At 35.6% G+C, this 26,449-nt stretch overlaps 2 protein-coding genes across 2 annotated transcripts; one reads left to right on the forward strand and one right to left on the reverse strand.

Annotated features, from left to right (window-relative positions):
* Positions 1-6,274: 6,274 nt before the first annotated feature.
* Positions 6,275-21,481, forward strand: LOC125654754 (medium-chain acyl-CoA ligase ACSF2, mitochondrial-like). The gene is made up of 2 exons (XM_048884789.2): positions 6,275-6,763; positions 19,269-21,481. Exon 2 carries the CDS (start codon positions 19,282-19,284, stop codon positions 20,923-20,925), a length of 1,644 nt encoding a protein of 547 aa, XP_048740746.2. The 5' UTR covers positions 6,275-6,763; positions 19,269-19,281; the 3' UTR covers positions 20,926-21,481.
* Positions 11,352-14,249, reverse strand: LOC125657084 (uncharacterized). The gene is made up of 4 exons (XM_056145860.1): positions 13,916-14,249; positions 12,887-13,797; positions 12,587-12,790; positions 11,352-12,423 (listed from the first exon to the last, which is right to left on the reverse strand). The coding sequence occupies exons 1-4, from the start codon at positions 14,247-14,249 to the stop codon at positions 12,193-12,195; spliced, it is 1,680 nt and encodes a 559-aa protein (XP_056001835.1). The 3' UTR covers positions 11,352-12,192.
* Positions 21,482-26,449: the final 4,968 nt, after the last annotated feature.

Raw genomic sequence — 26,449 nt, forward strand, 5'->3', positions numbered from 1 at the left:
GTTTTCTGCCGTTTTCGATCTTGAACTCTCGGAGGGGGATAGGCGCAGACTGTCCTTCGATGGACAAACTCCAAAAACTCCCTAGTAAAATGTTCAAAATGGCGGATGTATTATGCATGCTAATTTCAAATTATCCTCGCCAGGTTGCAAAGTATTTGTATTCTTCATGAATACGTAGACAGTCAATTATTTTCAAAGATTTAGAATGTAAATTATGTGTATATGTATCAACGTCTACATACATATGGTTAAGTGGTTTTATAATTTTCCGATTATCTCCTATTAAATACACATTGATGTATTGCAGGACTGGGTTGCTCAAGACCTTGGTTAAATTTAACCATTGGTTAAGCTAACCACTGGTTAAATTTACTACCCACTGAGTAACTAACCACTGGTGAAAATTCTGTTGCTCAAAGTGAATTTAGCCCTAGGGCATACTAACCAACAGTTAAGTACATTTAACCGTGGTTAGTATCCCATAATTCAACAATGGTCGTCTGGACATGTAAACAACAATGGCTAAGTGCAAATGTTAATGAAGCGGACAGAGAACTTTTCAACTAATGAAACACTATTCTTACAGTACAAATTATATCTAAAGTCAACCGAAGCTGTTAACTCGAAAAGGGGAAACAAGTGTGGGGGGATTAAACAGTTGACAATGTAAAAGAGATGTACAGGAAGACTTGTTCGAAAGCGAAAGGAGAAGCGACTGTATGCAGAAACCTCACTGAATATAGACGGGAGGGCCTTCTCTGTTACTCAACCCTGTCTCATAGAAAATTATTTGGATCCACCGGGAATCAGTTAATTAATTCATCGGGATTTTACGAGGACTTGAGGATGGAGGCCTTGATATTCACGGTAGGCCTACTTTATTGAATTATTTAAACTAAAATAAACTAAAACTGCACTTTTTAAAAGAGCCCCTTCTCCGCTAAATAGGAGCGAAAGATCTTGATTTTCGTTTTTGTAGCTCTCTGCATGTTTTCGGCATCCTTATCTTTGAACAGCTTGTCAAAATCTGACTCATCCAGCGAAGGAAACCTCGCCATTTTTCTAGAATTGCTAGTGTTTATATACGTCTACTGAAATCTTGGCCGAACCCAGTGAGAAACGCGGTATTTCATTGGACGGCAAAAATAAGTATAATCGATCGCGTCAAATTGGAAGTTCCCGACCTATTTTTGGTCCTATGTGGAAAACATAATTCCTTATGTTCACCTGGAAGGTCACGTGCAGGTAAACATAACGTAGTATGATTTCTACATTTTTGGATCTCAGCCAATGAGAGAGCTAGGAATTATTCAATCATATAATAAAATCGTTATGTAAGGTGTAAACCTCAACATCAGGTTTCCAAAGACTGAACGGAAATTTTCGGATATAATTTAATCGTTTATCGTCAATCGAGGCCTCTGCTGGTGGATGTTAGTCCCCGAGGGTCTCTACAGCCCAGTAGCTAAGTACTTTGTTACTAGCTTGAAAATACGGATGTATATTTAATTGCTGTTATGAAATTTAGAAATTCATTTCAAAATTAAGGATTAACTCCCTCATGCATAGCTCTTATCCTTAGACGAATTTGGCTCCACTTTTTGGCACGCTGTTTTTGGCTGTAATAGCTCTAAAACTCCATTGCTATTTCTGATTTCAAACATTTCGGTTGATCATCACTGAAGAGACATCATTTGTCGAAATGCGCATCTGGTGCATCAAAACTGGTACCATGTAAGTTTTACATCCGAAAGACTCGTGATTCGTCCTTGTCCAAGAATGGATGAAACACGATTTCGCGTTTAGGAAGCGAACTTTCCGCACTGAACTACCACAACCGGTTTCTTGTCAAACAGGAAAATACGGATGTTCTGTGTAATGATTAAAGGTAGTATATTAAAAAAAAAATGTCTAAACTCTATAACCTTGTCAGTATCCTGCACTAGATAAAATACATAGACATGCCTCCGGGGAAGAGCATGAAAGACGGAAAAAAACACATCAAATATCTAAAGTGTATGCTCTATTTTGTTAATTCTTGTGAAACGAAAAAGTACTTTCCTTGGCCTTACCCTGCAAATATAAGTGCATATGTACAATCCCCTGATATAAGAATTTGCCTAGTTTGTAAGACGTTTAACACTGGACGATTGGGACAGGGCCTAGGTATGATATTGAGTCCTTCTTTCTAGATTATTTTCATACAAGACTTATACAGTTAATAAAGCCCCTGTTTGTCGCTTAATTATTGATTATCTCTTTTATAGTAAAGTTCAATTTGGCTGAAATTTATTACAATAGAAAGTAGTAAGGAAATGAAATGGCATCACGTTTGGCCACACTTCTGGTGGCGTAATATATTCTTTCACGGTTAAGTCGTCCATGTAAATCATAATAAGGTGACAGTCGGTTGGTCATTCTACATTCACTGTTCTCATAGGGATCACTTAGGTCACAATCATGGGGTAACACAGTTACATAGACTTGTATCACATAACGATCAAGTTGTAGTGTGATTGTATGAGGTTTGCATAACATGTGGTGAAGATATTCACGACGGGGCATCTTAAATTGTTACTTGAGTTTATCTATCTGAAAAGGCAAAAAGAGCCTCAAACAGTACGTTTCACAGCTGTATCGGATAAAAAACAAAAAGGGATCAATAAAATCACCAACAAATTCAGAAATATGAATATGTCTTGTGACCAGTCACGAAAAATTATTTGTTTATCATAGTTCTAATGATAGTCTGAATTTTATATTAGAAAGATGCTGGAATTCATCAATGAGAAAGATGTCCTGTCTTTGAATATAACGTTTTTCTACAGCCTGTTGACATTCACATTGGCAACATTTTGAATCGAGGTCAATAAGTATTTTAAAAAGTCCCAATTAAAATCAGTCGTTCGCAATTTGTATGGTCGTTGAAATTATATTTTATCAATGTTATTAATGGTAAACTAACAACTCAACTTCATAACAAACGGGGTGATTTCAGCTCCTTCATCGTCAACTTTCCGTATTTATGTAGGAATATCCCATTATCACCTGCATATGGTGTTCATATACCTCAACTGATTCGATACGCAAGAGCTTGCCCTGCCTATGGTCAGTTATTAAATTAAGACAGGCTACTGGTAATCAAGTTGATGGTGCAGTTGTTTCAACAATCTCGTTTTAAGTCAGCATTTTGCAAGTTATGTTATCGTTATAACGATCTAGTTTACCAATCCAACATATCATTGGGTAAAATGTTGTCTGACGTGTTTCATACCGATTGTTAATCCGTTCTTAGCTTACTGATTTTGACTACGGACTACTTTATTTATCGGATCAAGATACAGGGCTAACGGCGGGTGTGACCGATCGACAGTGGATGCTTACTCCTCAGGGTCCCACCTGTGGTATATTCAGGGGCCCGTGTTTCCCAAACTCTAAATTTTGTATTGCTTCCAGGGGTCCGCGTTTCCCAAACTTTCTATTTTGTATTGTTTATACAAGTTACGGGATTGATCACTGTTCTTTATCAGTTTAAACACACACATTTATCCTCTAGGATTATGGTTTAGAATTCCTCTCCCAACCTTCATCATGTGATATGCGCATAAAGAATATGAAGATTCATACGCAAGTTGTTACTGTAGCTAGAAGAATCGTTTTTTCTCATTCAGTGCTTTTAACTTGCTTGTACAGGAATTTGCCACTTCAAATCAAGAAGACGAACACAATCACACCCATGCAATGCATTACGTGATCCAACACAATATTAATATTGAAATGAGATATTCTTTGGTCAAACTATGGTTCTGACGGTGTTATGTCTCTTATGAATATACACAGGAATATTGATGATCTATTTGTTCTACGGTGGCTTTGTTAAAATCAAATTGAAGAAAGATTTCAATACGATAAACTATTTATAGAGACACCAAATTGATAATTCTTGGCACCAATACCCTGGGGAACATGCACGTCAACTTGATTGATCCTAAACTTCATAGAACAGGTTGTCCACCAGGAGTAACTATGAAACTATCATGACATAAGATATATTTTTGTCTCATCACATGAAAGATATGTGTAACATATGTGCCATACTTTCTTTATTCTAGCCTAATACACGTTATACCTTTTCTACAAAGTATCATGACTGAATAGACACACACAATTAGATGTAACATGGATACATATCATTAAATAACCGTCTATGCAGGATATATCCATATATGTATATAATGTTTTGTTACTCTACCGTTATTGGCATGCATTCTTATTATATTTGTCTTATTAGTATTGCCAGAAGAATAACCATGCTGCGTTTGATGTTGACCGGAGGAACGAGTATAGTTACCATATAACTCCTTATAAGTATTATTTTTATCTGACTCATTGCACTTACAGACAGACATACAAACAAGCTTGGGTATGGACGAACTAACGCACAAACAGATACATGTACTGTGTCATTCTATAATACGACCCATCTGTAACGAAGACAATGGAATAATCAATGAAATACAGAAAACACATATTGGTAACCGTATAGAGATTGTTAATGAAACAATTACGCTTAATGGTGCAAACCTCACTAAGGAATACAGTTGCAACGCTTAATGATAGTAATCGTTGTATTAACGGTCTATACTTTAAAGCGTTAATGATACAATTCCCCCTAATGGTACATGTATGATTGTATCATGAAGCGTTCCACTTGCAGTGTTGTTTGCAGTTCAGACCTCTACTGATACATTAAGCGTCGCAAAAGCTCCGCTTATTGCTGCAAATTGCCGTGTTTGTTTGAACTTTTCTTCTTTCAGGCAAACTAATTTATCCATGAGATCCATTTGTATGAGAGTATATAGCTCATAAATCCCAGGGTGAATGGGCGTCAATGGTCAGTTGTGTTGTGATTCATAGGGGCTGTGTTTTGGCACAATATGGGTTCAAATATTTTCATGAAAATAAAGGTTATAGAAAGTTTTTGAAAGATCACATCTGGGAAGGTCACCCGGATTATGTGTCCCGTAGACGTTTTGTTCAATGTTTTTGTTTAATTTGCCAGACTAGACATCATCCTTGCATGTACTTGTTAGGTATGATACATGTACATGTTTCAAAGTACACTTACTTTGCAATGAATGCATGCACTTAATGACTTTGAAATGAGAATATCGTATCTTTATCTGTAATCACATACCAGGTGGTTTGTGCAATTTCTCACGTTTCCTCTCTGTATTTAATTGTTTTGGATCCATTGCAGAGTTTTTGTATAGCGTAATGACGTATAATAAAAACTTCAAAATGTATTGAATCATTAGTCTAATCATAAGTTATGCAATCAGTGATTTTTCATCTCTAAAAGCGAATGGAGGATTTCGATACTTCACACTATCACTACTTTATGCAGTACGAATATTGAATCAAATTACATTAATCATTTATTCAATGTCAAGGGGAATGAATGCTGAAGATAGGGTATACAGATATATGCTAAATTCATTTTAGATAAAAAGCGTCAACAAAGAAAGAATGTATTCCACTACCTGTGTCCTATTAGATGTTAATACCCTCTAATGTATGTCAATTTAGAACACGAACGGTAGAACTGAACGTCATAGCAAAAGGCTGACACAATTATACTTTCTATTTGACAAACAGTCCTATATGAAATGTATACATACTAGGAATCTCTCAGTCTCATTTCACAGTCCTTCCGGGAATGATATATGAAATCTAAGACACCGGTATGTCTGATTAAACGTGCTTGAACTATAATGGTTTGATGATGTGTCAACCAGAAAGAAAGCAATTTACAACACAATAATAACAAACATAGGCATATGATTTGTATTGTTCTCGGATAAAGCACATATATTCTCCACAACGGGAACCCACATATACTTCTAAGCTTTACACAACACATCAATCATCAGTTCTGCTCACATTTATAATTTCATTTTAAACCATATTCAGCAAAAACACACATGAAAAGGAAAATAAAACATAAAACAAATATCATTTGTTTTTCTTATGACAAATAAAAAAACACAAAAAAAGAAAAGAAAAAAAAAAAAAACCCAAACAAACAAACAAACAACAAAATCCAAAAAAACAGATAATGAATCAGTTTCATACAACACTATTTGCACATATACAGTGATATGAATTGTGTAAACAATGTATATTCTATGTATATCGCTTCAGTGTGAGGCGATATTGGTTTAAGAAAAACATCGTTTTGTTTAGAGGTTACCTAGAGTGTCTAAAATAGACCTAACCTCTCATGAAATGAATCGGTTGTTGAAAATTACTTTTATTTGCACAGCCTTTGAGATAATCTAAACCTTGAACTTGAAATGCAGTTAATGCCCTGTTTTCCTTAAGCTGATCATACCTTTGTATCGCGTGACCTCTCGCGATGAATGAGAAGGAATATAATTTCACGGAGGTGAAGAAATGGCATGCCATAAATAAAATGTTTTAAACCCAAAAGGTTATTAAACAAGATATAGTTAGATCTCACAAAGTACAGTACTCTATAATAAATCAAATACACGAAGATGTCACTCCTGGTAAAGGAGGGGAAGAAAGCAAGATTTCTCTAACGTATATGTTCGATCTTGAATGTGTCATTAAAACATACCTATTAAACGAAGAAAGTATAATGTTTGGCCTCTCCATGCAAAGATAAAGGTATTCTCCGAGATAAATGTTTACCACATTTGAAGGACGTTAACAGAAGGACTATTGAGACAGAACCCAGGTATGGAATTGATTTATTCCGTCTTGATTATTTTGATTGAAAACTAATATAGCTAACATAGCCACTGTTTAGTGTTTAAACATTGATGATATCTTTTTCTACTTAAAAGTTCAATTTTGATTGAAAATTCTTACAACGGAAAGTAATATGGTAGTAAAGAAATGAAAGGATGTTGCGCAAGACCACACTCCTGGTGACATAGATTTTTCCGTAGTGTTAGTCATCCATAGAGATCATGATCTAGAAGAGAGTTTATGGGGTTTTCTACATACACTTATGTGGCAAGAATCATATAGGTCACCGTCATGGGTGTTATGCACAGTCAGATTGTATGACCTGACAATCAAGGTTGTAAAGTTATAGCAGTATATTTATATATCAGATATGGATAACAGGTAGGGGATGGGATGCAAGGCGGTTCACTTTAAATTGCTTCTTCCGAATACATTTAAAAAAAGAAAAAGAAAACAAACTCAAACGGTGCGTGACACTGATGCCTCGCGGATTTCATAAAAATTCACCAAAATTACCATATAATTCGGAAGTTAGCATAGCTAATAGTCACCCAAAATTATTTTATTAAACATATTCTAATCTTACTCTGAAATTTATATTTTAAAAAATGCTGGAATCCATCAAAGAAGATAAATGTGCTGTATTTGCAGGTCAGGTCTCCTACAGCCTGTTGACATTCTCATTGATATTTTAAGCCGAGATCAATAAGTAAATTTATTTTCAGGAGTCTCGATTAAAATCATTCTTCTGCACATTGTTATTATTATGTTGTGTGAGCGTTCTAGTGATCTTTAATTTGAAGTATTATACATTTATATACAGTATGTGAATTAGAATTTAGGGCAAACGGTTACCAGCATCGATATAGGGATATATTTTCCGAGATTATAATCGATGATTCTCTATCAAAGCTACACCATGCGACGTCCGCCAAAAGAACGGATGCAAAATGCATAAACTGATTGATCGCTGTTCACTATGGTTAAGACTTTCTTTCCAAAAATCCATCATATATGAATATGAAAATACATAAGCAAGTTAGAACTCTAGTTAGAAGGAATGTCGTTTTTCTGATTCACTGCTATTTAAATTCCCTGCACGATATATTACCATTTCAAATACGAAAGACCAGCAACATTACGCCCGTGTAATGCATTTAATAATCGACACAAGATAAACATTGAAATGAGATATTCTTTGGTCAAAATATGGTGTTGACAGTGTTCTGTCTCTGATGATTATATAGAAAAGTAATGGCGAAGAATTAGTTGTCAGACTGCTTTGTTAAATATCAAATTTGAGAAATATTCAAAGACGATAAAATGTTCCCATAGACACTAAATTGAAAATTTTAGATATATTTACCACCAATACTCTGGGAAACATGTACGCCAAGTCGGATGATCCTAGACTAAGTATAACTAGTTTTCCATCAGAATTAACGATGAAACCATTATGAAATAGCATATAAATTTTTCTCACCAAGCGGAGCATATGTCCCATACTGTTTTATTTTAGCCTAATTAATGCTCGTTGTATCCTTTCTAAAAGGTACTGATGGATGAACAGATATGGAAATGATTCATGAAATGCAGTAAAACATATTGTTATGATTTCTCATAATAACAGTAAAATTATACGTTTTAAATGGTATGGAGTACATTTACACCGAGTGATGATGACTCATTTCCCAAATTAAGCACATAAACAGCAAATCTCATTTGTATTTTTAGTTTCATTAACGAATATAAGTACAGTAGAACCTTGGTAATACGCTATTGATCCACACGCTACATCTTCCGGCCGATTTTTTTTTCGGAGGAGTGGAACTTTTTCAGATTATTTTGCATCCAGAAATTCACTTTCCGAATTCGGTCGATGAAATTCGTTTACTACACAACGTTAAAAGTTGTTGAAAATAGTTAATATGGACGATGATTATATTGGGGAAAGGTCTACTCCAACACTTTTAGCAAAACATGAATTATAAAAAACCAGAAGCACAATGTCTAATTGAAGCAATTACCTGTATCGCTTATGGAGGAACTCTACATGTTCATAATGGCTGACTTCCTTTTAAAACATGGATGAAAATATACAGCGGAGCCTCGTTAGTCCGGACACTTTGATTCCCAGCAAAACAACCAGATAAATGAAGCGTCGGGATAACTGAATTACATATTTTTATCGTTTCACAAGTAACCAATATGCTTACTTTATTGATGCGTAGTGAATTACACACATTCTATCATTGGATTTAACCATTTGCATTAGTAAATAAATAATGATAATGTTAACATTTACATGCATGTCAAAGCTCCAACATTGTGCAGTGTATTTGCCTATGCTTACAATGTACATATACATGTATATTAGCACTACAAATAAATATACAAAACTATGTACAGTACGCACTAAAGCACTATATGTACCTATAAACAAATAAACCATTAGTAACTAAGGTGATCATTTACACTTCAAACATTTCATCACACTTTTACTTCTTAAAGAGGCCGGCCATTTCCATCTGTCACGATTCACGGGTTGGGCGGTCTGTCGGAACAATATTCATCGTCCACAGTTAATTTAAGAATTTCGTGTTTGTCAGGTCGGTTGGCAACATTCTTTAACCAAAATTCCATCTACCAGAGTATATATTTCTTATTCTATAATTATCCAAGCCAACATCTGGAGAACGAAATCATATCAGCTCGTAGCATTCAGACCTACTACTGCTTTGATCTAGCCACGCACACCTACTATTTTCATGATGCGATAATAACGGAACAAAACTCGGGTGAAACCAACAGTACGGGTACATACACAATTTATTGTAATTTTCCTTAAAATGGTAACTTTCTCACTAAGCAATAAAACTCTACAACATCGTAACAAGAAACAATTGTGCACAGGTACATTCTACATGCGTGACATTCTAAACATTAAAAACTTACTACATGTACATATGTATGAACATGCATGTATATTCCACGTAGGGCTGCAATGGGTACCCGAAATGATCGAAAACCGCGGGTCGTGTTGTACGGGTCGTGTTTGGTTTCATTTTCCCGTATTTCGGTTCGGGTTTGGTTTTTAAAATAGAATCATTATTAGAAATCCGTTTAAACGAAATGTCGTCAAAATTCTCAATGGTGGCGGTATTTTGATCAATTGTGAAATTACGGCATTGTGGACAAATCTGTAAATAATGACAGTATCCGTAAGATATGACAGACGCATTGAAAATACACCACAGGATCAACATCGTCAATGACAAAATATTGAAAACATTGATGGAACCGAGTAGAAGTGGCAATGCTGTGTCTAGTACCATGGATGTCGAGTCCAAGTCCCCGAGTAATTATTGTGATAAAATACAATAAAAGTTTATAATTTTAACTTTATATTACATTTTTAAAATAGTTATATAGACCCGAACCGAAATACCCGAACCCGAAGTAAAAAAAAAAATTAGAACCGACCCGACCCGATTTTTTTTTTTTTGAATCGTGACAGCCCCAATTCCACGTCAATCAGTAGTATAAAATCCATAATCTAGAAATATAATATACACTCTTTACATCTGAATAAGCCGATATCAATTTACAAACCAGCGGAATTGATATGTGTAGCAGTTCAACAAAAAATATAATTACGGCATGATGTTTAATTCATTTTAAAATACAAATAGCCTATTGATCAAGACTATAAATAACATGCTATAGATTTATTTACAAAATTCAACACTACACGCAATACAGATCTTGTGTGCAAAAATTGGCAATACAATGTCTTGATCGGCACGTGCTATCAAACTCACATATCATCACACACCACCTAATTAAAGAGAGGTGTTGACAGGGTACAGGTAATCGCTTCAATTAGACAGTTTGGCTTGTTTTCTTTATAATTTACGCCTTACTAAAAGTGTCCGACACAGACCTTCAAAAAATTACCGTCCGGATTAACGGTAAAATTTTCAATGCATTTCAACGTTTCGTAGTGAGAAATGACCGTCCGGAACGCAAATTTCCAGATTAATGGTGCAAAATAACGTATAAAAAATCCGTTCTATAGAAAAATCGTCCGGAAGGTGAAGCATCCGGATTAAAGGCGTCCGGATTACCGAAGCCCCATAGTTAATATGAGCTGAAGATTGCGTGTTCGAGTCCGGCAGGGGTTTTAAATTTTTTTTCAGATTGCTCTCTACTAAAACTGCACTTTGGACTAAATAACGTAATTTTTAAAGTTTTAGATTTCAAAATACTGTTGTACATATCCTCAATATTTTATCGATATCAAAGGACTAAAGCCAAAAATTATGAAAAATGGCCCTGACTCCAAATTTTATAATTTTGTGAGGGTAAAAAGGCTATGACATCTGCTTCCTAAAATAATTTACTTTTTGTCATTTCGTCCACACACTTTCTTTTTACCGACTTTAAAGTGCAGCAATGAATTAAAGGCATTGACGTTTTAACGTCATTTTTACGTCGTTGTATTGCTAAGATAGTTAACTGTTAAGATTCACAAAAACGGCGTATCAGAAAAAAACTGTAGTATCCTTTTTTATAAATTCTTCATTGAATATCCTCTTCCTATATACATGTACAATACAAAATTATTATAATAAAATGGAACATCGTAGAAAAATGTCTAAAGCATTGTGAAACTCACAAGTCTTATGCCTATTGATAGCGTTTTTTAAAAATTGAAATATCTCTCCGAGACATGAATTCACAACTTGGATAATTAAACATTGAATATTGACATAATCATATTACTGATGTATGTATATATATAGTTTAAAGAAGGATATATTACAACAAATCTTAATATCATGTACACACGTATACAAAGAATTGAAACCATAAAAATTAAGGTACTGTACAACAAGATAGTAAAAGACAATGATGATACAGTCGGATTTCAATAACAATGGTTCCGATTTTTATTGAAATGTAAGAATGCTTGCCGAAATGTTGTTTCTTTACCTGAGAAGAAATATTGACTAATTTTGTCATTGGATACAGAAATAATTATTAAAAAGAAATAAACAAGATTTAAAACATAAAATATTTAGGGTTGTATTCAACAGTAACTACACAAACATAACTGTTTATTCTTCCGGAACACTTTCGCAGCTACTGACATCACTGTCGGAGTCATCAATGGTAGGACGGATATCTGCTGCATCCAGGACATGCTCGCCCCAATCACGAACACCGTATCTCTTTCCCTCATGCCTTCCTTTTGCTAGGTACCAAATAATGGCCGTTATATGTGAACACATGCCTACAACTCTTGCACCAGCTCTATACATGTACAGTACCATGCGTTGACAGTACATTCCAAATATTCAATCCAGACGAAGTATTGTTTTGATGATGTGTGACGACTCTGAATTTTCACTTTTAGCAGTCTTTCATTATCCTTATGAAAAAATATATATCGCATTCCCCCTCAATATGTTCTTGAATGTAACTGCGAGAAAGCTTTAGCTGATAGGTCCCACACGTCAAATTCCGCAACTGTTCCTCATCAAGCGTAGGGAAGTTCTGAATATCACACTCATGAACCGCCTGCCACTGAATAGATCTTCGGTTCAGACAATTTTCTTCAACCGTTTGCTTGAGATTATTAACCTGTTCAAAATGATAACAATGCAATTATAAACAATTGTCTACGAATTAGTTTTAATAGTACTAGTATATCTTCATTTGTTATGTAGATATGAGTGTCTGTTTTGCAGTTGTCTAGTTTGTTTGAAGTTTAGCAATCTATTAATCTATGTGTGATTGAAAATACCTGTTTAGACAAATATAGCATTTTTACTGCCTCGGCCTCATCTTCCTCGGTGCTTTTGTTCAGGGGCGGTGAAAATCTGTTAGACAGCGCACATACAATTTTCACGTAATCTCCGATAAATGGGATCTGATTTGTTGGTAGAGTCTTATCCAGGTATCTCCAACGCTTGATTCTCGCATTTGAAGATTCCACCACCCATCGGACCTATCAATATCAAAATGGATGAAATTATTAGTGCACGTTGTCATTTTTTAAGAAATTGTAAACAGGCTTATTGATTATGAGATTTAAATTGCCTACCTTTGTAACAAGTCTGCTGATATTGGCATCGCCAGTGCTCATCTGTCGTTGCCCCTTTTCCAAAAAACAGGGCATTTCTGCCTGGATTCCAAGATCTGCAAGCAGAGGCAAAGCGTCCCTGAACCCTCGGTCCACGATGAAAATATCGTCTTCGCTGACCCAGCTGCGGATATTCTCTGCATTTGTTTTAATGATGTGATGGAGAATTGAAGCATCATTATTTTTACTGTCAGCTAGGTATGGGCCCAATATAGATACAAAGTATCCAGTGGTTGTCACAATCACCATTGGTTTGACTAGTGGTCTTCCCTTATGCATGCTGTAAGAGCGCCTTTGGTAATGAAAATTGTTGCTCTTGGCTGTGTAGATATATGTGCCATCGAGCACCAATATAGCCTGGTTTTTCTCTATGTTCCCGAACAGAGTTTGAGCTAGCTGACGAGTGTGACCATTAATGACTTCCTCTCTTGTTATGTGCGCAAACCCAAGACTCTGTGGAACAAAACTGGTCAACATTGCTTTTCTTACAGAAGCAGCTGCTCTTCTTAAGCTGGACTTTGAAGTACGAAATAATATGGATAAAATCTGATTAGATAGTCCAGTCTTTAATTTGCACAGGAATATGGCTACGGATTTTCTAAGACTTCTGGATGGAGTTTGTTTCACTTGATGTTTCAAAGAATCACATACAGTTTGAAAATTATCCTTGTTGAGTCCTAGTAGAGCCATATAGTTAGCATCTGTCAGTGTCTGTAAATCATCAAAGTCCAGGTGGGATTTTTCATTTTGATGGCATAAAAAACGCATCTGTTGCAGCAGACTTAAAATGGTAGTTCTGTTGATAAATGCCTGTTCTGTAGTTGGTAACTGATGAATGGCATCATTTGTGAAACGACCATCTTTCAGATGGACTGGACAGCATATATTTCCAGATGCATGGAATGAGTATGTTGTGCTCCACGAAGACAGCTGTGCGACATTCTGGAGACACCACTACTAATTTAGGTCCTGGTTTTTTGCAAAGAATACAATATGCATGGGTCTTTGCTGTAGATTTCAGATCCAATGTCACTGATGGAGGACTTGATAGATGTTTCCTGTTGTCAGTAGTGGACGAAGGCGCTAGCGATTCCTTCTGGAGAGTTAAACAACATGTAGGTGTTGCAGACGATGTATGGTTTGACACATCTCTGTAGTAGATATTTCTACATTTACCGCAGATGACTGAATTTCCTTTACTCTCCAATAGAAATCTTTTCCTTAAGTATTTCCTAATGTTTTTGTCAACGCGCCTTCTCTCCTTTGGTTTAGTCCTTTTTGAACACAGCACACAGTTAAAGTACTCAGTTTTTTCTCCAGGCATGGTTGCATTATCTGGAATTAAAACATTTCTTTATCATCCACGTGAAGCATTTCATGCATAAACATTTTAGTTTGAATATAATGTCATGATTTACCTTTTTAAAGATAATTTCTTTTTGTCCATATAATACTACTTGAAGTGCATACGTTTGAATTATAAACATTTCAAAGTAAGTCTTAATACAGACTTGTAGCATCGGTTTTCTTTTTTGTTTTATTGGGGAGGGGGCCAGCTGGAGAAGTTGCACGACTTCATAGAATTGTCTAAAATTCTTGAAAAGCAGTCAAAAATAAAATAAAAAAGTATATGGAAGACATCTCAAATCACAACACATAAATGGCCATCCGCCCTTCACCCCCCCCCCCTCCCCCCGAACTCCAAAGTCCTGAATCGGAGGGGGGGGGGGTCGTCCTTCACAGCAATAGCTGAATTCATCACTCCAAAGATGATAGCAAAGAAGAAGTGATATATATAAAGCACGGAAAAAGCAGATGAATTCTTTAATAAACATAACTGCCCTGAGTGAAAAAAAATTTAATCTAAAGTACAGGAAATTTCACTTTTTTGGATATTCACTTACGCCCCTACCCGGGGTTGAACTCACGACCTGCGGAATCAATCTCCTAGCAGCATGTAACCAGCGCGCTAGAACGCTGGACCATCTAGGCAAATGTTTTTCATACCCCCCCCCATGCTTGAAGTTATGAATATTGACACACGTAAAAATAAAAAATAAAAATCCGAAAATAACCTAGTTAATAAATCAAGAAATTAGTTAATAAGTCAAGAAGTTTAAAATACGGCGGCTTTATTTGAATAAAGCTGCGTACCAACGTAGTGAAAAAAAATGCAACAATATAATGAATGACACCCCCCCCCCCCCCCATATTTTTTTTTACAGGAGTGAGTGGGACGATTATAAGGTAGATGTTATGACTATTGGCCCCATGTAATAAATGACAAGTCCCCCACCCACCCCCTCTCTTTAACACACACTACACGATTTAAGAAGTTGATAGATTTTCATATTGGTATCAATTTCAATTTTTTATTGATTCACCAAGTACGTTTTCATACAATCACGTTACACAATATGATATAAATAATGACTATATACGAAATACTAACAGTTCTTATACATAGATGTAAATACATGTATTTGACATGTACCTGTGATATCAAACTGTATCTATACCATTTAGTATTATATTAATTAAATATAATTATATCACTTTACTTTTGTTGTGCAATTCAGAGCATTCATGTAAAAATTCATATACCCTTCTAGCATGAACTACATTGACATAGAACTTTACAATGGTTTTCCTTTGATACATCATCATCTGATATGTAGATGTTCAAAGGTTAATGTAAACAAGAGTTTGGGGGGGGGGGGTTGTAAATGAAAAGAGTTGACTGAAAGAGTAATTTCCCTTTGTCGTGTTTTGGATCTAAGCGGACATCGTCTGCATTGTTTTGTGCACATTTTGCGGCATAAGAAGTAAAGCATTATGCCTAATTGTTTGACTGGACATACTTATCAAATTGCAAAGTAAGTAAATGTTTTGCATTTTAATAGCTCAGCAGCAAACTGTTCATTCATTTAACGTCATTTATAATGTGGTAGGCGGATTGGTCTACTAAGTCGCATATCGTAATGAGAACATGTGCGCGGACCTAACTTTTTATCGTGGTCTACTTCTGTGATCTATGGTGGTAATTATTTCCTAAGATTTGGTAAATACCAAGGACAATTCATAGTAATAAGCATTGTGGCAATAATTTTAATGAGGGGGGTAATGTAGGCTGTTTATAAACATAACTATATCGACAGTAATGGGTACCCGGCAGTTGAATAGGTCTTACCCCGGTACATGTCTTTCTCTTATCGCAATATACATGTATATGTGTACATATATACATAAATATATGTAGGTCTAAATGTTTTATATTTTTGATGGTTAATTCTAAATATATAGATCAATATAGGCCTATATGGTAGTAAATACCGATAGGTGTTTCTAAGAGCGGTAACTCTTCAAAAGCAAGAAAGGTAACAGTCTTTAAAAAAAAATTCAAGATACACAATTTGTGTATATTGTTACATGTATACATAATCATGTATAGGTCAGGCTGTACGTGCGTGCATTATAAAATGGGTACGCAGCAGACGACAAGAGTAGGCCTAACGATAACGTTATACTTACATGTATAATTATTTAGGCCTACTTGTAACTCAAAAATACATTGCATTCAGTTAGGCCTAGTATCTTTTGTTTTTCCTTGTAAGAAATCTACTTACCATTACATAGTCTCAAATTTCCCTGCTTGTTCTTCATAATCGTTTTCCTTCTGTTTGACATTCAAACGCTTTTGTTTACATGGAGATCTATTTTTATCACTGGGAATTCCCCATTTCCGTTCATCGGAACTCAAGGCAAATTCGAAAATTCATAATGATAGTGATTCCAAATGCTGTTTCATTTCAAATATAACAAAATTCAATCATAATTTTAAACTTTATTACATATTCCACCATTTAAAACGTAAATCCGGAAAGCTACAATACAAGTTTTATAATATAAACAAACATGAAATATAACATGGCGCCACTCGTGAACCAGCACACAACTGATACATGATATTCCTAAGGTAGTCATATACCTTTATGAAAAATTTCAGCGTGGTTTAAGGATGGCGCCCATAAAAATTTGTTAAATAAAGTCTAGAAATTCTGTTAAAAATGGGTATATTTGCCATACCGCATCCGGTTTCAATGCATATAATTACGCTCGAGCTGTTTCCTGCACAAAACTTGATATGGCTATCGATAGTATGATGTCTTATCAACGTATTGCCCAAGTTTTATTTCATAATTAAAAAGTTTGATTTTCAAGGATTGACAGGGCCAAATCATGCAATTTTGGCTTTAGTTCTTTCTCTGGTGTAGCATGCATCCTTAAACTCCTTCTTTAAATTAGGTTGATGTTATGATGTGTCAGTACAATAGCACCTGCCGATCAAGACACTTTCTTGCCAAATGTTGCTTATCGTATTTGTATTACGTCTAGTGTTGAGGTTTGTAAATAAATATGTAACATATCATTTCAATGTCTTGATCAATACACCATTAATAATTTCAACATCTCGTCGTAATGATGTAAAACTTATACGGTACCAATTTTGATGCACCAGATGCGCATTTCGACAAAAAATGTATCTTCAGTGATGCTCAACCGAAATGTTTGAAATATATGACATTGATATCAGATATCAGATGTACTTTTTCATAAATTGATATTGGCTTATCAAGATATATACTAGATTCCCATATTATTGCAGCAATTGTCCATTATCGCCTGTGTATGGTGTGTATATATTTCAACGCAAAATTTAGGCCAATGCGTTCACAGCAGATGAGGATACATCTTGCATTTAATTAGACTTATTATGTTATCTACTACATGCCAGACGATGGACTGAATATGAAAAAGAAGATCTTGATACATTGTCAGAATGGATTAAAAGCATGAGAGGAATATTAGATCCCCGCATTAGACATATTACAGTGTAAAAGAAAAGTACTTACCATCCATCCTTCTGTCTTTAGTGAACCCAAAGTGATAAAAGAATTAGATAGGTTTTGGTTCCAGCTGAAAAAAAACTAGTAACAACATTGTCTTTTTGTAAGGCTCATTATTACAACTGTATTTTAAACGAACTCGGCATTAATTCCACTTTTAGTAATAGTACTTTTACTCCAACTGCCGTTTCAAAACTGGAAATTCTTCAAGACCATGCTTCAGTTTTAGAGACATTTAATATTCCAGTCAATGTGTCCAATGAATATGAGTTACTGGTCCTATACTGGATTCCCAAACTACATAAAAATCCTTACAAACAAAGATACGTTGCTGGATCTAGTAAGTGCTCCACTAAGGCCCCATCTTTGCTCCTCACGAAATATTAACAGTTGTGAAGGAGAAATTTCAAACTTACTGTGCGACTACATATGCCAGAAGTGGTTTTTATTAAATATGGATTCTAAAAAAATTCTAACGAACTTTTCGTAAACTTGAAATCGCAAAACTTTTCCCAAATCAATAACATCAAAACCTATGACTTTCCAACACTATTTACGACCAATCCTAACGATGAATTAAACGGTAGACTTTTTGACATCATAGACAGTTGCTTCTTCAACAGAAATGGAAAAAGGAAATATTCATATCTAGTGAGCAGTCATCTAAAAACTTGTTAAACACCACTCTGATTACACGCACAAGTACTCTGACGTTGAAATAAAAAATATGCTAAAGTTCCTCATTGACAATATCTTCGTAGTTCTTTGGTGATCAGATATTCCAACAGTCTGTTGGAGTCCCCATGGGCACGAATTGTGCTCCTTTGTTAGCTGACCTGTTTCTCTATTGATATGAAGCAGAATTTATTCAACAATTTATACTCTAGAAGAAGAAATCTCTTACTGTGACATTCAATTCGACATTCAGATATATCGACGGTGTTTTGTCAATTAACAATGATAACTTTCATTCATATGTCAATTCGATATATCCTTGTGAGCTGGAAATAAAAGATAGCAGAGAGTCGTTCACTTCTGCTTCATTCTTAGACATTTTACCGAAATAGACATTGACGTGAAACTGAAATCAACCCCGTTGTCATACAATTGAGTTTTCAGTTTGCAGTTAATGTCTCCAAATCCATACTTATGATAAATGAAGATGAAAGCACACGGCCAGAAGATCGCTGTGAATAAGGTTATTCCAAAGAAAACCGATTACGTCATAAGGTTGTGTCTAAAATCGACATTATTTCCTTCTCACTACTGTTAAATCACTGTATATTGTTAGGGATTAATTGTTGAGAATACGCCTGATCTCAGAATGTGAAGTCGTATACACAATGTATATAATATAACAATAAAGATGTACCAATGAACACACGCAATGTTTTAATCATTCTGGTGAGTCATTTTTCATGAATTTCATTTTTCAGGATCGCATTCGTCATGTCAGAATTCAGTTATCTTTGTACTCCACGGACCACTCCATTCAATTACAAAACAATTCCTAGAGTCTTCAATGAAATAACAACATCATTTCCTGATCAAGAAATTCTCATTTATCGAGGTATGGATGGAACCCGGGAAAGCTTGACTTGTCGTCAACTGCAGACGCAGGCAACAAAATTAGCAGATTATTTGATCACGAAGGGTGTTAAAAAGGGAGATAAAATTGCTCTCGCTGGACCCAACACCCTAGAATGGGTGATTGCAGAATTAGCGATAATCATGGCAGGGGGAGTTGTTGTGCACGTGTCCTTCAGCATAACCAACGCCAAGGACGTTTACGAAATAGTTTCATTTGCTGAGTGCATTGCCTTTTTGATTGACCCCGGGAAACGGGATGAATATTTAGATATAATTTTACAACTTAATGTATATCTAAGGGAAAAGGCAAATGTTTCATCTCTGGTGTTTCTCAGAAAGAGCGATTATTTAACATCCTATGATGATCTCCCTGGAGTATTACAGTTGGAAGAAGAAACCGAAGTTGAATTTCCTATACTCTACCCCGAGGAGGACGTTGTGCTTTTCACGACGTCTGGAAGCACGGGGAAGCCTAAAATGGTAGCCAAAACACATTTTCACGCAGTCAACACTGATGTTTTTTACCCTGGGAAAACTTACAATGATCGACCGTTTGCTTGGATACTTGGATCTCCCATTTACACAGTATACCAAGGAGAACCTAGAGTATTCTGTGATTCCTCAATTGCTTCAGAAGGAAATAACACTATGAAGATATGGGAATTAATCAAAGAAGAACAGTGTGCTTCTGCCATACTTTTACCATACTTTCTTTCTGATCTAGTGACTAACATAGACAACTACAAAGATTCGTTCAAACTCGATGTGGTCATCACAACTGGACAACGAATTGATGAACTCCACTCGAAAGTCGTTGGAGTATTTACGAAGACTTTGGCAAATGGATACGGATCAACTGAGATATATCGTGCATCTTTACTTCTGCCTAGTACCACTGCTAATGAAATGGAAGCTGGAGACATAGGAAAACCTATGCCAGGCATAGAAGTGAAGATCATTGATGGAGATGGAAATGTTTTAAGAAAACATGAGAATGGTGAACTTTGCCTACGAAGCATATGTGGTTTTGAGAAATATTACAAGAATCCAGATTTAACCGAGGAAGTCCTTTTGCCTGGAAAGTGGTTTCGTTCTGGCGACATTGCGCAAATAAATGAAGACAACCATATTGTTATAAAAGGACGTATCAAGGACTGTATTTCCCGAGGTACAAGAAAAATTATGCCCAGTAGCATCGAAAAATCCATTTTAACAATGAATGGAATAAGACAAGTGATTGTGGTTGGTGTACCTAACAAGCGCTTATACGAAGAAATTTGCGTTTGCTATGTCACAGATACAGAGCAAGGAATTTCCCCAACCGATGTAAAGCAGTTTTGCATGGACATGTTCATTGGGCATGATGCCATTGATGGTCTTGGAGAAATGCCAACGTATTTTCTCCAATTCCATAGTCTACCGATGCTTGGTAATGGAAAGGTTAACAAAAAGCAGTTAAGAATTGATGCCATTCAACAGCTAGAATTGATTGATCGGATGTAAAGTGAACTAGTGTTATCAATTTTTCCATCCAATTTGAACTTTGCATTTTTAAAAACTAATTAGATATGCCCAAACAAACTCATCTTTAATATGAAGACTTCTTTTTTAGATGAAATACCCAATATACTTCAGAGACGTGTATATTTACTCAAGATTTGAAATTCAAGACTCAGTGTATCTTTCTCAAAGGACCTCACCAATTTAGCGGTGGCATATGCCCCTGGATGATTTAGTAAAACATCGAAGTTTGAATTTTGTCATTTACATTGACCGAAGATGTTCATTAATACTTCAATTTACAGGTCAGGTATTTTATTTTACTGAAAAGATCGTTAACATTAAGCGCTATGCCGTCTTTCGAAGTCGTGGTTGTCTCTGTTGATATTCATCGAATGACCGGGTTTTAAAGCCTTTGTTTATATTTAGCATAAGTTTGTCCATATTCCTTCTTTCTATTATAAATCTATTTGTAATAAAGAAAATTATATTCAAATGACAAGACCGGGCAATCTTATGTCGGTGATGGAATTCATAAAAATCTGCAAAAACTACAAAATTTCTTTTTACTACACTTGCCAGTCTTGACCTCATCTTGACCGGCTGAATATCAAATCAGCCACGTGATAAGCTGTGTCCCGATAATGCTCAAAATACTTGTCAGGGACACGATATAGTCGACTGTATGTATATACATACCAAATAGGGGAGACGGGGGAGGGACAGCCCTTTCTCATTTATTTTGCTGCGTCAGTGCTATTTGTATTATAATTGATAAAGAATACACATTTGGTACTATTTAAAACTGAATTTTCCACCCTTACGTTCCAATATCCCAAGGGAAAAGGACTGTTAACATACTGAAGATAGTTTAAATAAAGACTATTATGAACCCCAATTTAGTAAGAAATTGAATGTCGTATTTTATTCTTGTGACACATTATCATGTTTCTTTCTCAAATTATTTCAAACCTTGATTTCAGCTCATGAAGCAAACATCCGTGCGAATTTTCTTAGGTACTCGATATTAAACACAAGTGTTTGAGAAAAGTAACTACTTTCATTCAAAGTATTTGGTATATTCTGTTTCTTAATACGTCTACGTGTTCCGGCGATATGTGTTAGACAAAGAAAATTCTCATTTATGTTGTTTTTGAGAAAAATAAATAGACCGATCGCTTCAAAAATCTTGATCCCATGTTACTGAATCTTTTCCCCGTGGTCACGATGATCCACGGTGAGTGCACCTAGCCCTCTCTCTCGAGACAACTCGCCATTTTGGTTTAAGTCCAAGACAAACGTATCAGTGATAAAATAATAGACATATTCATTGTCGATAATGTGTACCTCACACACAGGACCATGTGCAGATAAACAAAGCAGTACACAGAAATACTTAGTACAATGATAATTAATGCATATAAAAAGGTCAGATTCACCCGGAAACTGTGAATAATATCACATGAATACAATTCTTCACTCTCCACTGTAGATATGTTCACACTTCTTAAGGAATCGAAACACGCTGATATGTCCCTTGTTCTAATAGTACCACAACTGGGTGATGCGACACTGTAGTAGTCTATATTTAGATTTTTCAACTTTGCGTCTTGCCTCCTGATTAGGGAACCTGAAATGCATGTGCATTATACCTATTTGAAATATTGAATACTGTTATCTGAGTTAATGAGCATGTACTATTTTATATATGCGTTAGATTATTAGTGTTTTATATACAATAAAAATTAATTGATTGTATATTGTTTAAGTCATATGGAGATATCACCATTATCGATGAAAGGCTGCACATGTTAGGTCTATGCTCGGCGCTTAGTACCTTTGAGCATGGAAGGTTCTTTATCCTACCACACCTGCTATGAAACAGGGCCACAGTTTTTGCTGTCTCATCCGACGGATCGCCCCATTTACTTGCATCTTACGAGAAACAAAGAGTACTGAGGATCCATTCCTACCGGGATCCAAACGGGAGTATAGATTAAGATATAAATAACGTTTTGAATCAGTGTGTGGGGAATTTCAAATAATGATACACATATCATTAATTCAACAATTGAATAAAATATATCTTAAATAAATTTAATCGCTGCATTTCATGATTTAGAATTCAAAAGACACCGTGAAATAAATCAATTATTGTTCCCTTCATTATTAACTGAAACATTGTGTCCTTTACTTTAACAGTTGATGATATTATGTAGACAATGATTTAAATTAAATATGTATGCATCATTGATTATTTGAAGGTATCTTTGATTCTATTGTTGCATGCATAAAATGAAATAACATATACCGAGAGTTAACAATAGATAGTACGTTTTCACATTCCACAATTACTATAGATTTTGTATCTCTGCTGGTGGACAGTCTGTCCCCGAGGATACTTATCGCTCGATATATGTTCCTTCATGAATATACATTACTTATAGGAGTTATAAGATTGATCACTGTTCGTTATCTTCATCTTGCATGTAAATCTGATACAGTACCAATTTTGATGCACCAGATGTGCATGTCGACAAATAATGTCTCTTCAGTGATGCTCAAGCCGAAATTTTAGAAATTTGAAATGACAAAAAACTTGTAAGAACTAAAAAGGAAAATGAGAGAGCCAAGAAAAAAAAACCTAGAGCTAAATTCGTCCAAGGATCGAATCTATGCATGAGGGAGATATAATCCTTAATTTTGAAATGAATTTCTAAATTTTATCCCAGCAATTAAATATACATCCGTATTTCCAAGTTATTGACGAAGTACTTAGCTACTGGGCTGTAGAGACCCTTGGGGACTAACAGTCCACCAGCAGAAGCCTCGACCCAGGGGTCATAATGTACAACTTATACGGTACCAATTAATTTATATGCATATTCTATGGCTAATTGAAGACATATAGTCTGAAATTCCAACAATTTTCACAATGGTAGTACCCGCATCTTCACCATCTAAGAATACAGAAGGGATGTGTGGAAGCTACTGTCTAATGAAAAGTTGAAAATAATGATCAACCTCATCAATTCTAGAATGAACACAAAATTAGGAGATGGGCTTACATGAACTCAGGTTTTTAAGAGGATTAAACACGCCTACTGATTGGTCACATTCGTCCTGGGCCGTGTATCTCGATCCTATAGACTGAGTAATCCGTAGTTAAAATAAGTGTCTACAACAGTCAACCAATCGGTAAGAAATGTGAAGATAACGAACAGTGATCAATCTCAAAACTCCTAGAAATAATAGAAAATAGAGAGTAAAATGGATCCCTGGATATACCAGAGGTGGGATACGGTGCCTAGGAGGAGTAACCATCCCCTGTCCACCGGTCACTCCCTCCGTTAGTCCTCTATTTTGATCGGGTAAAAGGAGTTATCCGTACGTACTGAACATCAGTGTGTCAATAACGACCTAACAATCGGTATGAAACAAGTCAGACAGTATTTAACCCAATAATTGGGAGTATTGGCAAACTAGATCGTTACAATAATCATATAATTTGCGAAATGCTGACTTTATACAAGACTGTTGAAACCCCTGCACCATCAGCTAGCTTTCCAGTAGACTGCTTCGATTTAAAAATTGACTACACGCAGAACAAGCTCTTGCGTATCGAATTACTTCAGATATATAATCACAATATGAGATGGTCATAGAATATTGATACATAAAATATGGGAAGTTGACGATGAAAAAGATAAAATCATCCCGTTTGTCATAAAGTTGAGTGGTTAGTTTGCCGTTAGTATCTATTTCCAATAACATATCTATGTATAAAGCAAAAGTGGACGACTCTGTGGTGACTTTTAATTCGAGTTCGCAGGAATATATCGAATCCACATATGAATGAAAATAGATATTGTTGATGTATAATGTGTTGTCGATATATCTAAATGTCGAATTGAAGGCCACAGCAAGATATTTTTTTCTTCTCATGTAGATGGGTTTTTTTAAAGAATAAACTCTGCTTAATGAGAATATAAAAGCAGGTCAGATAACGAAGGAGCACAACTCATGCGCACGGGAATTCCAACCGATATGAATATTTCCGTTGTCCATTTTTGTTGAAGAAGCAACTGTCTAGGATGAAAGGAGCGGATTACAAACAGTGATCAACTTCACAATTCGTATGAGCGATATAAAATATATAGTGAGGCAAACACGGACCACTGGACAAACCCGAGATTGGATGCCTAGGAGAAGTAAGCATCCCCTGTCGATAGGATGCACCCGTCGTGAGTCATTTTATTAATCAGGTAAATATAGTTATCTGTAGTCAAAATCAGTGTTCTAACACTGACTGGGATATTAAAGGTGTGTAAAACAGAAGCATGGTAGACAGCAGAAATGATTTAGCAATCGATATGACATACCCCAAACGACATTGAATCAATTGGCAGCATGTATGGGAAACATAGATCACTACATATACTGTATACGGACCATATCATTTGCGAAATGACGACTCTAATCAAAACTATGGAAATCCCTGTAACATCCACTTGTTTGTCAATAGCCTGTCAGATTTAAACAATGATCATAGGTAGAACAAAATGTTACGTACCGAATCAGACGGGATATATAAACATCATATGCAGATGGCATTGATATATTGCTAATGAATGACACACTTAAGGCATCCCATTTGTCATAAAGTTGATTTGCCAGATTGCTGTTAATATTGATTGATTGAATATTGTTTAACGTCTCTCACGAGAATCTTTCACTCCTATGGGGACGTCACCACTGCCGGCGAAGGACTGCAAATTTTAGGCCTATATTCGGCGTTTATGGCCTTTGAGCAGGGAGAGATCTTTATCGTACCACACCTACTGTGACACGGGGCCTCGGTTTTTGCGGTCTCATCCGAAGGACCGCCCCTATTTAGTCGCCTTCTACGACAAGCAAGGGTTACTGAGGATTTATTATAACCCGGATCCCCACGGGAACTGTTAGTATTGGAAGACACTATGGAGTCTTTCATTTCGAATTCATTGGGATATATCGAATAAACATGTGAATGAAAATTATAATGTTGATAGATAAAACGTTGTCGGTAGATTGAAATGTCAAGGTGAAGGATACAGCACAAAATGTTTAGTATATAGAGTATACATTCGTGATTTTTTGTCATTAAAAAGACAGATTGCAAGTTGCGGAATTTTTCTTTCGATATTTTTGTAAAATTAAGTGCTGTTCCACGTAAGAATCATGCAAAGGGTGGCACATCGACCGTCAGGGATTGAATTGATACTTATATATACTTTACCACAATACATAAGAACCCTATATGTGGTACTAATTTTTTCATCTGATGCATACCTGCAGAGATATGTTACTAAAAATAGATTACCCCCACAATCAACACAAAATAGCTAAAAATAGGCAATAAATTGTAAATTGTATAATCAATACCGAGAGGAAAATACCAATATACTTTGGTCAATAAAAATATACAATGGCAAATAAAGTCCCCTTTTCCTTTATGCATTGCCATAGTGACAATATCTCACTTGTC

This window comes from Ostrea edulis, chromosome 7 (genome assembly GCF_947568905.1).
Source record: "Ostrea edulis chromosome 7, xbOstEdul1.1, whole genome shotgun sequence".
Taxonomy (NCBI): domain Eukaryota; kingdom Metazoa; phylum Mollusca; class Bivalvia; order Ostreida; family Ostreidae; genus Ostrea; species Ostrea edulis.

Excerpts from the sequence above, each read along its gene's own strand:
- LOC125657084 (XM_056145860.1), bottom strand. The coding sequence starts at position 14,249 with ATGCCTGGAGAAAAAACTGAGTACTTTAACTGTGTGCTGTGTTCAAAA. Across the intron at positions 13,798-13,915 it reads AGCAAAGACCCATGCATATT|TCCATCTGAAAGATGGTCGT; the intron begins GTATTCTTTGCA and ends TATGCTGTCCAG. Across the intron at positions 12,424-12,586 it reads TGCTATATTTGTCTAAACAG|GTTAATAATCTCAAGCAAAC; the intron begins GTATTTTCAATC and ends CATTTTGAACAG.
- LOC125654754 (XM_048884789.2), top strand. The coding sequence starts at position 19,282 with ATGTCAGAATTCAGTTATCTTTGTACTCCACGGACCACTCCATTCAAT.